The sequence below is a fragment of the Thalassophryne amazonica genome, chromosome 8 (genome assembly GCF_902500255.1).
Source record: "Thalassophryne amazonica chromosome 8, fThaAma1.1, whole genome shotgun sequence".
NCBI lineage: Eukaryota > Metazoa > Chordata > Actinopteri > Batrachoidiformes > Batrachoididae > Thalassophryne > Thalassophryne amazonica.
This window is the reverse complement of record NC_047110.1, coordinates 44,905,936-44,919,295: the sequence shown is the minus strand read 5'-3', so window position 1 is coordinate 44,919,295 and position 13,360 is coordinate 44,905,936. Positions and strand designations below refer to the sequence as shown.

Here is a 13,360-nt window from a genome sequence, read left to right as displayed (position 1 = left end):
AAATCTAGCAACATTCCAAGAGCCCTGATCCATAAGAGGAGAGCTGCCGTTAACGGGCGTGGCTGGTTCGTATCCTGGTTCCAGAGAAGGCTATTCGACCGGGGTGCGAGATCAGCTTCAGTGGGGTGGACGTCCGGATGGAGGCAGTGAGCAGCTAGATGAATCTCCTCGCCACCAGCTTGAACAGCCTTTGTGCAGCCTTGCCGCGTAATACCCGTGGAGACACGAAGGTCGGACCCCAGAGACAGAGAGCTGATTTTGTACACAAATACACTCATCGGAGGGTGAGCGTGTGCCGTATATCTAAAAAAGCGGGATCTGACAACGGCCATGCACGATACCATGCTGACGGTGTCATGCACACTCATGTTCCCTCACACGAACACAATGCAAGCATGTGGAAAGTCACGCACACAGCAGCGGAGCAAAAAATTAATAAAACACAACAATTTATAATACTTAATTCCTGTTATAAAGAGCAGATTTAGCCTCTGCCTAGAGGTACCCCAGGAATTAACGAAATGACGTAGATTACTGTTCTCCTTTTTATGTTTTACATAAATTACCTGATACGCTCATCCGATGAAGAGCCGGCCGGCTCCCGTGTCATGAACAGTCGGCTCCCGTCTCATGAAGAGCTGTCTCTCGCGTCATGAACACATCAGCCGACATGGCGTGTCCATTGCGCAGTGATCCTCTGCAAATGTGATCTGTGTTTTAATTATTACAATGTGGGGAAATCCTACAGTGACACGTGGGGTGATTTCCTGCATGGCACAATATTCACCAGGGCTGTGTGCGTTGATGCGCCGGTCATCTGAAGCAATCTGTTTTAATTTATTTCCACGTGAGGACAACATGCCAACGTCTGCGCCTCACAGTACAGTTATGTGTGGTCATATCCCACAGGCCACTACAGGTGTTCCTGAGCTGTGACTTGCGAGCACAGATATCTGAACAGCTGCACGTCGCACGGGGACACGCCCACCTCTGTCTGCTGACCTCGGCAGCTCACAGAACAAAAAGGCTCACTCTCAGTTGCTTTGTTCTGTGATTTTAATTTCATGTATGTATTATTATGTGTTTGTCCTGCATCTGTCTGATGTCTGTGTTGTAATGCAACACCTTGCATGCACGGTCACATCTAGCTGTCAGACGGCGGTCAGCTGACATGCGTGTATGTCTACAGTAAAGTATATGAGCAAAGCGATCACACAAGAATGAGTTCACACCTTCACCCTTATTTGTTTTATTTAATTTCCACGCTTTCTGTCCATCATGTAAACTACAATATACGTGGTGGAAGTGACATCAGCCTGTCAGGTCGACTTCAGACTGTGCTGTGCGCTCAGACGCTGGCTGGCCCTCATGAGGGCATGAGGGCCGCACATACATGTGCACTGCGTGTTCTCCAGCTGAGCTGCAGTACACAGCGGTCAGCTGGTCCGGCAGCACACTGCGCTGGACAGTGACCCGGACTCCGGGACCTTCAGCCACAGCTGACAATGTTGGATTCATGGTGTGTGTGTGTGTGTGTGTGTGTGTTGGTGGGGGGGGGCGACATACTCCACAAGCCATTTGTGTCAGGGGGGCGAACGACGACAACACACTCCACACGCCATTTGTGTGTGTGTGTGTGTGTGTGTGTGTGTGTGTTGGTGGGGGGGGCGACATACTCCACAAGCCATTTGTGTCGGGGGGGCGAACGACGACAACACACTCCACACGCCATTTGTGTGTGTGTGTGTGTGTGTGTGTGTGTGTGTGTGTGTGTGTGTGTGTGTGTGTGTGTGTGTGTGTGTGTGTGTGTGTGTGTGTGATTCAGCACAGTTACACCCATGTGTGTTGCTAGATTACGCCACACTCGTGTTGCATTTAGACACTTTTCACAGGCAGGTCGAATGTGGTCGCCTGCTGTCTACTATTGTACCAGGACTGCAAATAACCCCACCTTTTCTCAGTGTCCAGCGAGCGGTGTTAGATGTTCGTGTGTGGCACCTGGGATTTGACCGACACCTGCCAAGAGGGGGACCGAAAGAGCATACGCAGGGCACTCGCTGTCTTTCACCTGCTTGTGTGTGGGAATGGATCTGTACAAGAAGTTTGAGGCGGCTCTGATTTTTCAAAAGTGGCAAACAATTCCTCTTTCATGCGCTAGTCGGCTTCAATCGTGTTATGTGTGAAGGGGCCCTAAAGAAGGAATTAATGCTGGATCAAAATATATTGTGGCAAACTCAAGGTTTTAACAAATTTTCTGATCCCAAACATAAAAACAAACGAAATGTTTAGTATGGTTTCCATACACCTTTTTAAAAAAGAGGTCGTTGAACTACAGTTGACACTTACATTGCATATATATTTTAAAACAAGCAACAGAGGGCTGAGGACCTTGCAATTAGAAACAAGACTTTATAAATTGTAGAAACATAAGGCCGACTTTACATGTGTCTGAACAAGCCCAAACATGTCCCACTGTGTCAGCATTGTTTTTTAACTAATCTTTAAATGAAGAACTGCAAATTATCATGGCTAAATATGCCAACACAGCCCAAAATAGACGTTTCACTGTCCTCACCTGAATCTATAACAATCACAACTTTCAGAGCTGAATATGGGGAGTTTGTACAGAGGTATGTATGAAATTTTTTGTTGAACCACCGACTGACTGATGGCATTAATCCTGTAGTTTCCTGCTGATAGCAGGGAACAAACATGGATACTGCATGTCTACATACATCTGTTTCTCAAGCACCAATCATCAAACTGCATATCGGTGCCCAGAGTCGAGTCAATTGTCCCTATGAAATCATGAAAGAACAGCTGATATATTTGACGATAAACTGATGCAACTCTTGTGCAGAAACTTCAAAGTAGCCACACTGTGCCAATACCAGCCAGTTGTATTATGTCAGGAAAAAAACATTAATTGAGTGTATTTGTCTGGCAGAAGACCACAGGCAAATGACAAGGGTGACTGTCCAAGCCTGGTCTGGAAGATTTATATTGCAAACTGTCACTGCATCATAAAACTTACAGAAAGTGTTTGATGTTTCTGCTGGCCCTCCAGGGCGGTGTAATATGAATATTAACAGCCCAAAGTGGCTCAAGCCTCCCTCCCACATCACAAGAGGTCTGGGACCATCAAATCAAAAATAATCTCTAATCACACTTTGTGGTTGGTTTACATGTAGATACCAAACAGAATCCAGAGTGAGATATGGCATATGTCTGAATCTGAAATATCCCACAATCTGAACTGTGCTGGTTTTCATATATGTAATATTCTCCAAATAAGTGTGTTAAGACTACATGAGGAATACAACTGAATGATGAACTAATTTACTTTTCTAAATAATGGTGCTTGCCTTTTTTACTCCATTGGCAGTCTTTAAATGCAACTGTAGTTAATACAGGATTTTGAACTATTTCCAAAAATAATCACTGGTGGATCTCTAGATCATAATCAAAGAACCAGAGTGATCCCACCTATAAAGTGGCATAACAGTGCCCATGCATACACATATACATCCGTCCACCCCAAAATACTGTTCACAGTAAAAGACAACTCCAAAATAATAGTTTTTTAAAAAACATTGTTTTACTTACTACTGACATGATTGTTAGGATGTAGTGCTCCAGGTTACGTCCATGGTGACGCACCATTTTGGCATCTGCTGTCACCATCAGTTCAACATAGCGAGGGTAGGAAAGGAAGCGTTTGTGTCTGCGTGGCAAACTGTGGTGGATGTTGGTGGTGTTGTGGTCATCTATCTCAGCTCGAAGATAATCCATGTCTTCTCCCATCTTCATCACTCTGCTCCCAAACGAAATCAGCCTCTTGGCGTCTTCTGTTTTAAGAAAACAAACAGAATAAAGGGTGAATAGTGTGGATAATTGTTTGCAATTCATCCATAGTGAACAATTTATACAAGACTGTACCAAAGTTGGAAGGTTAAAAAAAAAAACACCATTTGCCCAAAATAGACATTTTATAAAGATGTTTCATGAGTTACAACCTGAGAGTTTGAACTTTGTTGAATTTCAAGGGCATAACAGCCACGGCTAGACTTCAACAGCAAAAACCTTCAATAAATTACTGTGAGAAAGAAAAAAAAAACAAAAAGGAAAATGTTGTACAAAGAGTCACGGGCCCACAGATGAGCTTTGAGGCATTTGCATTTTAAGGTCAAGAAGGCAGCCCTCCTCTTATCCTGAGTGCAGCCCACACAAACAGAGAAAATCCCATGACAACATTTTAGTGGCTGGAGGGACGAGCCTCAGCACGCACTCCACCAGGGGGTAGAAATATCTTCTCAATATACTCGTATATCATCTGTGACCCTGGACAGCATATCATTAAAACCATGAAAGAGAATGCTAAAATAAAAAATTCAATAAAAATAATCCCAGATTGAAACCATTCCACTGAAACAAATGTTTTTAACATCACACACAAAGCCAGAACAGCTGTGTGCACACTCAACTGGCATTGGCTCAACTGCACTGCACGTGTACAGTTGGCTAAGAGTAATAGATTCCTTCACCATGACACAGTGAGGAGAGAGAGAGAGAGAGAGAGAGAGAGAGAATCTTGGAGGAACTTCTTTCCCGTGAGGAATTTTGTGACTAAAAACAGAAACTTGAGCATTATCTGCTGAATTTCAGGCATATCAGCGCTGATGGAGGAACTGTGCATGTTACCTGCAAGAAACAGAATCTGGTCATTTGTCTCCCTACAACTTAGAAAAATTGTAGCTACATGGCATTAAAAAACTGTAAGAGTTAGAATTTGCATGTTTCAAAAAATAAGAAAGCACCCTCATCTACTAAGCACCCTTTTACATTCATTAATTTTCTGCTGCTTATCTGGGTCCAGTTCGCAGTGGCAGGAGACCAATTAGCTCATCTCACACTTCCCTATCACCGGCCAAGACCTGAAACTCTTCCTGGGGAATCCCTAAGTAATCCCAAACCAGCTGGGAAATATAATCCCTTCAGCATGTCCTGGGTCTTAACCAGGGCCTCCTCCCAGTTGGACGTGCCTGGAAGACCTCCCTAGAGAGACAACCAGAGAGCATCTTCACCTGATGCTTGAACCACCTCAGCTAGCTCTTTTCGATGTCACAATGCACCGGCTCAACTCTGAGTCCCTCCCAGATTGTCAAGCTTCTCACCCTGTCCAGGAACCAGATGCCCAATAAAGGAATTTCATTTCCGCCGCTTGTATCTGCAATCTTATTCTTTCAGTCATTACAAAAAATGTTCATGGCCATAGCTGAGGACAGCAGTGTAAATCAACTGGTAAATTGAGAGCCTCACCTTCTGTCTCAGCTTCTGCTGCACCCCGATGGTCTAGTACAGCGTTTGTAAAACTTCAGATGCTGCCCCAGTCTGTCTACTGGTCTCTCCATACAACTTACTCCCACTTGTGAATAAGGCCCAGAGATACTTAAACTCCTCCACTTGGGAAAATAACTCTCACCTGACCCAGAAGGAACAATCCACCCTTTTCCGATAACCATAGTCTCAGAGTTGGAGGTGCTGATTCCCATCCCAGTTCCATCACGTGACCTCAAACCTGCTCCGTGTGCTGAAGCCAAAAGAACCACATCATCCCCAAAAAGGAAAGATCTGAGGTCACCAAACTGAACACCATCCAGTCCCTGACTGCACCTTGAAATCTCGTCCATGAACATTATGAACAGGATTGGTGACAAGGGACAGCCCTGGTGAAGTAAAACACCCACCGAGAACAGGTCCAACGTAATACAGAGAATGCAAACAGAGCTCCTACGTTGGTCATACATGGAACCTTCAAGGTATCCTGCAGGAATATGTGGAGCCAGGAGTGCTGCAACACGCGATCATGTCTCTACACAACCAAAGTAGGAGCTATGTCTGCATTTTCAGGATTGTATCAGACCTGTTCCCAGTGGATTGGGACTCAGCCAGGGTTGCTTATTGTCTTCAGAGATGGGAGGTGAAGGCTGTCAGGACAGGCTGTCGCACCAAACATTCCGAAAAAAAAATGCTGACCATATGTTTAGGCCTTCCAGGTCAGTTCAGCAGCTTTTCCCGCCATCTGACCCTACTTACTTGGTTGACAGCTCTGCCCCTCTCTTTACCCAAGTGTCCAAGACACACAGCCCCAGGTGTGATAACACGATTACAAAATTGATCATCAACCTTTGACCAATAATTCTGATCCTTGTGCTCGAACATGGCATTTGTTATTGACAATCCTTGTCCAGCACAGAAATCCAACAACAAAACACCACTCGGATTCTGATCAGAGGGCCGCTCCTCCCAACTTGTGAGGATCCCCACACCTGCTAGCATCTCTCACTCTGGACAACCAACTCTGGAGAAAGTCCAGAGTCCAGCCCTTCTAGCTAAGATTGATCAACCTCAGGCTCCATGCACCCCCCCCAGAGAGGTAATGTTCCATCTTCCAAGAGTCAAATTCCATATACGTACGAGTGTCAGTAAGTGTGGGCATTTGACCCTGTCCACTATCAGAAAACAGTGCACCAAACCCTTTACAGACTCCCTAAAGGTGGTGAGTCCACATGAAGTTGACACCGTGTTGTTTTTTTGTGTTTTTTTTTTTTTTTTCAGTTTGAGACCAACTGAAGCCCATGGTTGTTGGCATGGTGTCGCCAACCGAACAGTCCCCCCTAAAAATCAATCCGCCCTGCTTTCACTGCTCATGCATTGCTTTGGAGCATCAGCATCGTCATCTCTAAGCATCAGCTGCATCAGCTGCAGGCAGGATGAGTTCATTAATGAAATCACCAGGTGGAGTTGGTGGTTATTGGGGATGGGTATTGATAAGATTTTATCGATATCAATGCCATTATTGAGTCCGCTTATCAATCCAATTCTCTACTGACTCCCTTATCAATACCTCTTGTGAATTTTCTGTGTACTAAAAGTAGGCTTGACAGGTTTTCTATGTCAACAACCATTTATTGAGTCTTAAAGTAAATAAATATGAAATTGGTCACTTTATCTTTGATCTCTGGACATAAATAGTAAGTAAGTCCCTTCGGCTGCTCCCTTGTTTACACTTGGGGTCACCACAGCAAATCCAAGGTGGATCTGCATGTTGAATTGGCACAAGTTTTACACCGGATGCCCTTCCTGACGCAACTCCACATTACATGGAGAAATGTGGCAGGGGTGGGATTTGAACCCGGAACCTTCTGAACTGAAACCAAGCACATTAACCACTTGGCCACCACCCCTGCTGATCTCTGGACATAAATAGAAATAAACAAAATCTGTAGTTTTTGTCAAAAGCATTTCCTTTCAGATATTAATGAGACAAATTTAACTCCATAGCCTCCAATCTGAGCTCTTCAGCTGGCTGCACTGCACGTCAGGATGTAATTCATAAAATCAGAAGACATCTCATTTTTTTGGGGGGGGGGGGCAGTTTGGTCAGTTGTAGTTTATTATTTGTATTATATTGTTTGGAAAGAGGCGTCATTAGATTTAAAACGGCGATTCGCTCTGAAGTTATTAATTCAGACCATAATCTGTGCGGCTCTTTGGAGATGTGCACTTAGTCCCACAAAACAGAGGATATTATTATTTCCTTTACCTGACGGACAAGTTCATTTTACTCACCGGCTGGTCCTCACACCATACCAGTAAGAGAGGCTGGATGGTATAAAAAAAAAAAAATGCTCAAAAAAATTAAAGAACATAATCCTGATGTTACTCCACAGCTCGCCCAAGTAGGTGTGAGCCTGGTGGAGTAGGCAGAGGACAGTGTCATCCACTCCAATATGCTCCTGAACTTCAAGGGATCATGAGCATGTTGAGCCTGCAGTCTCAGGTGGTGAACGAGCAGAATCTCCAGAGTCTTCATGATGTGCAACGTGAGGGCCAACGGTCTGTAGTCATTGAGCTTGGCTGGGTGCCCAGCCTCAGGTACCAGCATGAGACATGATGTTTTCCACAGGACCAGGACCCTCTCCATTTGCAGGCTGGAGTTGAAGAGCCTCTGGAGTGGCTCAGCCAGTTGGTTAGCACAGGCCTTCAACAATCCGGGACACACAACATCTGGACCAGCAGCCTTACCCAGACACAGTCTCTTCAGCTCTGCCCTCACCTCCTCCACTGTAAAGGACAGGAGGGCAGCAGGTGAGGCAGTGATGTAGCTGCAGTGAGGAGAAGATGGAGAAGGGTGAAAAGAGGGAAAGCTGTAGCTGGAGAGGGGGAGGGGATTTGTGGGGCTGGAACAGTGGGTGCCGGACAGGTCTCGGTGGACAATGAGTCAAACCTATTATAAAACACGTTGAACTCATTGGTTCTGTCCAGATCACCCGCCGCAGCCAGTCTGATGTTCTGCTTGTACAATCCCAATTCCAATGAAGTTGGGATGTTAATTATTCATTCATTCATTCATCTTCTACCGCTTAGTCCAATTAAGGGTTGCGGGGAGCTGGAGCCTATCCCAGCAGTCAGAGCGTGAGGTAGGGTACACCCAGGACAGGACGCCAGTCTGTTGCAGGGCCACAAATAGACAAACAAACACAGACACACCCACACACACACACCTACGGACAATTTTTAAAGAGTCCAATCCACCTAACCCGCATGTCTTTGGATGTGGGAGGAAACCGGAGCACCCGGAGGAAACCCACGCAAACACGGGGAGAACATGCAAACTCCACACAGAAAGGCCAGGGGAATTGAACCCACGACCTTGCTGTGAGACAACAGTGCTAACCACTAAGCCACCATGCTGGTTGGGACGTTATGTAAAATGTAAATAAAAACAGAATACAATGATTTGCAAATCATCTCCAACCTATAGTCAATTGAATACACCACAAAGACAAGATATTTAATGTTCAAACTGATAAACTTTATTGTTTTTGTGCAAATATTTGCTCATTTTGAAATGGATGCCTGCAACATGTTTCAAAAAGCTGGGACAGTGGTATGTTTACCACTGTGTTACATCACCTTTCCTTCTAACAACACTCAATAAGTGTTTGGGAACTGAGGGCACTAATTGTTGAAGCATTGTCGATGGAATTCTTTCCCATTCTTGCTTGATGTACGACTTCAGTTGTTCAACAGCCCGGGGTCTCCGTTGTCGTATTTTGCACTTCATAATGTGCCATACATTTTCAATGAGCAACAGGTCTGGACTGCAGGCAGGCCAGTCTTGTACCCGCAGTCTTTTACTACGAAGCCACACTTGTTGTAACACGTGCAGAATGTAGCTTGGCATTGTCTGGCTGAAATAAGCAGGGACGTCTCTGAAAAAGATATTGCTTGGATGGCACCATGTGTTGCTCCAAAACCTGGATGTACCTTTCAGCATTGATGGTGCCATCACCACATACCATCACAAATGCTGGCTTTTGAACTTTGCACTGGTAACAATCTGGATGGTCTCTTTTGTCCGGAGGACACGACGTCCATGATTTCCAAAAAGAATTTGAAATGTGGACTCATCAGACCACAGCACATTTTTCCACTTTGCATCTGTCCATTTCAAATGAGCTCGGGCCCAGAGAAGGCGGCGGCATTTCTGGATGTTGTTGATGTATGGCTTTCGCTTTGCATGGTTGAGTTTTAACTTGTACTTGTAGATGTAGCGACAAACTGTGTTAACCGACAATGGTTTTCTGAAGTGTTCCTGAGCCCACGCGGTAAGATCCTTTACACAATGACGTCAGTTTTTAAAGCAGTGCCGCCTGAGGGATCGAAGGTCACGGGCATTCAATGTTGGTTTTTGGCCTGGCCGCTTACGTGTAGAAAGTTGTCCAGATTCTCTGAATCTTCTGATTATATTATGGACTGTAGATGATGGAATCCCTAAATTCCTTGCAATTGAATGTTGAGAAACATTATTCTTAAACTGTTGGACTATTTTTTTCATGCAGTTGTTCACAAAGTGGTGATCCTCACTCTATCTTTGCTTGTGAATGGCTGAGCCTTTTGGGGATGCTCCTTTTATACCCAATCATGACACTCACAATTAGTGTCCTCAGTTCCCAAACGCTTATTGAGTGTTGTTAGAAGGAAAGGTGATGTAACACAGTAGTAAACATACCACTGTCCCAGCTTTTTTGTAATGTGTTGCAGGCATCCATTTTAAAATAAGCAAATATTTGCACAAAAACAATAAAGTTTACAAGTTTGAACATTAAATATCTTGTCTTTGTGGTGTATTCATTTGAATATAGGTTGAAGATGATTTGCAAATCATTGTATTCTGTTTTTATTTACATTTTACACAACGTCCCAACTTCATTGGAATTGGGGTTGTAGCAAGTAATGATCTTCATTCCTGATGTCACAGGTGATCCATGGTTTATTAGTGGGAAAGCAACACACAGGTCTCACAGGTGCAACAACATCTCTCCAGAAGATCAGGTAGGTGGTGAAGTAGTCCACTTTCCTGCAGGCAAATGTGCCCCCCGCTCCCCATTTCCCTCTGTGTCCTGCAGCACTTCAGAGTCTGTGCACTCATAGCATGCCAGGAGAGCCTCTCTGGCCTCCGGTGTACACAGGCTGCCAACAGTACACAGGGGCTTTTCAGTGGATTAACCTTACCAACCCCCAGAGCAGCAGTGGTAAGGAAAAACTCCCTCTGAGGAAGAAACCTCAAGCAGACTTGAAGGTGTGACCCTCTGCTTGGGCCATGCTGCAGACACAAATTACAAAACAATTCACAAAACAAATATACAGGAAATACTGCCGGTGCACAGGACAGGAGGGTTTCCAGAACAGATACCACACCCATCTCTGGATGGAGCCGCACCTCCAACAGAAAGAAAAAAAAACAGAATCAGGCATTAGAAAGACAACAAATATAGTATAATTTGTCAGCATTAAGCAACAAGAAAAACAAAAGAAAACTTAAGGTGATCACCAGTGGATCTTATCTTTCACTGTCATATTTATTTGAGAGCCGGCTTGTATTTCCACCTCTTAGGAGGTAGCTTGACCTTTAGCTTTGCACCAGCGCTACACCCACGGTACACCTCCCTTAGCCCAGCCAGGATAGGGTGTTTGTCTCTGTGCTTTGTCCATCGTAATGCAAGGGGGGCTTGTCTTGCGTATACAACTCTGTCTGAAGTTGTAGACATTGTTGGTTGCAAAACAAAATACTACAAACACCATAAGAAAAACACCATAGACACCGTAAACACTAAAACCTGAGAGAGCTACAAAGACGTAGTGCTATTCAGGATGTCTGACTAGGGATTTCACAACTGATCCATTATGTACATCAAGGATCCACACATTGGTGCCACACATTGCTGCAGCCAGCACAATACTCAATCTTCTTGGATCTTGGATGGCAACTCCCCCAGGCAAACAACCAATCCATCCCCAGCCACTGGGCTTTTTATTTTATTTATTTATTTTGTATAATGCCAAATCACAACAATACTACCTCAAGGCACTTCATATGAGTATAGTCTAACCTTACCACCCCCTCCCCCGAGCAAGCACACAGATGACAATGGTAAGGAAAAACTCCCTCTGGTGATAATGAGGAAGAAATCTCAAGCAGACCAGACTCAGAGGGGTGACCCACTGCTTAGGCCATTCTAACAGTCACAAGATTTTTACAAATTTAATGAAGAATTTCTTGATAAATAGAAGAAACACACAACATGGGGGACCTGTGTGCTGGATTATGCACAGAGAAACACCCCTCACATGTCCAAAATGCTTTAGCCGGCATCTGGCATTCTCTCACAACGTACGTGATACTTCTCATCCAAATCTCCATCAGTAACCACTCATTTATAACAAAATCATTCCATCAGTACCCAAGGAGCCACTGAAGATACCCTGTACCACAGACATCGAGTTGTCACCTTACGTCACTAGTTATACAGTCCATGTCTCACAATGATACAGTAAGACTTTTCCTTGAGTTCTGTGGCAGATAATAAATAAAGTGTCATAACAATCGTTTTAATAAGAGTTTATGATATAATTACAATTGGATTTGTGTAGTTTAGGCTTAGGCAGTGCCCTGCACTCTAATAAGTGCTCTTCTAGTCTCAAAGTAACAAAATATCACTATCATTAAAAAATAAATAAAATAAAATAAACTGATAAAAATAACAAAATATATACTCAACAAAAATATAAATGCAACACTTTTGGTTTTGCTCCCATTTTGTATGAGATGAACTCAAAGATCTAAAACTTTTTCCACATACACAATATCACCATTTCCCTCAAATATTGTTCACAAACCAGTCTAAATCTGTGATAGTGAGCACTTCTCCTTTGCTGAGATAATCCATCCCACCTCACAGGTGTGCCATACCAAGATGCTGATTAGACACCATGATTAGTGCACAGGTGTGCCTTAGACTGCCCACAATAAAAGGCCACTCTGAAAGGTGCAGTTTTATCACACAGCACAATGCCACAGATGTTGCAAGATTTGAGGGAGCGTGCAATTGGCATGCTGACAGCAGGAATGTCAACCAGAGCTGTTGCTTGTGTATTGAATGTCCATTTCTCTACCATAAGCCGTCTCCAAAGGCGTTTCAGAGAATTTGGCAGTACATCCAACCAGCCTCACAACCGCAGACCATGTGTAACCACACCAGCCCAGGACCTCCACATCCAGCATGTTCACCTCCAAGATCGTCTGAGACCAGCCACTCGGACAGCTGCTGAAACAATCGGTTTGCATAACCAAAGAATTTCTGCACAAACTGTCAGAAACCGTCTCAGGGAAGCTCATCTGCATGCTCGTCGTCCTCATCGGGGTCTCGACCTGACTCCAGTTCGTCGTCGTAACCGACTTGAGTGGGCAAATGCTCACATTCGCTGGCGTTTGGCATGTTGGAGAGGTGTTCTCTTCACGGATGATGCGAAGGAGATGTGTTGCACTGCATGAGGCAAATGGTGGTCACACCAGATACTGACTGGTATCCCCCCCCCATGAAACAAAACTGCACCTTTCAGAGTGGCCTTTTATTGTGGGCAGTCTAAGGCACACCTGTGCACTAATCATGGTGTCTAATCAGCATCTTGGTATGGCACACCTGTGAGGTGGGATGGATTATCTCAGCAAAGGAGAAGTGCTCACTATCACAGATTTAGACTGGTTTGTGAACAATATTTGAGAGAAATGGTGATATTGTATATGTGGAAAAAGTTTTAGATCTTTGACTTCATCTCATACAAAATGGGAGCAAAACCAAAAGTGTTGCGTTTATATTTTTGTTGTAAATATGCAGACAGCTGTTACAATGGAGACAAGCATGGTTCATAATCAATCAACACAGCAACATGAACTAAATATTCAGTCAGTGTTCTGTACCATGACCCTGAAATGCAGTAAGCGGTTAAAGAG

The 13,360-nt window shown here is 44.3% G+C and overlaps 1 protein-coding gene across 1 annotated transcript in view; it reads right to left on the bottom strand.

Annotated features, from left to right (window-relative positions):
- Nucleotides 1-13,360, bottom strand: part of LOC117515510 (A disintegrin and metalloproteinase with thrombospondin motifs 20) — a 387,004-nt gene that overhangs the window by 313,135 nt on the left and 60,509 nt on the right. Inside the window, exon 4 of the mRNA XM_034176092.1 lies at nucleotides 3,607-3,848. Within this exon, the coding sequence (XP_034031983.1) occupies nucleotides 3,607-3,848 (242 nt within the window). The remainder of the gene's footprint in view (nucleotides 1-3,606; nucleotides 3,849-13,360) is intronic.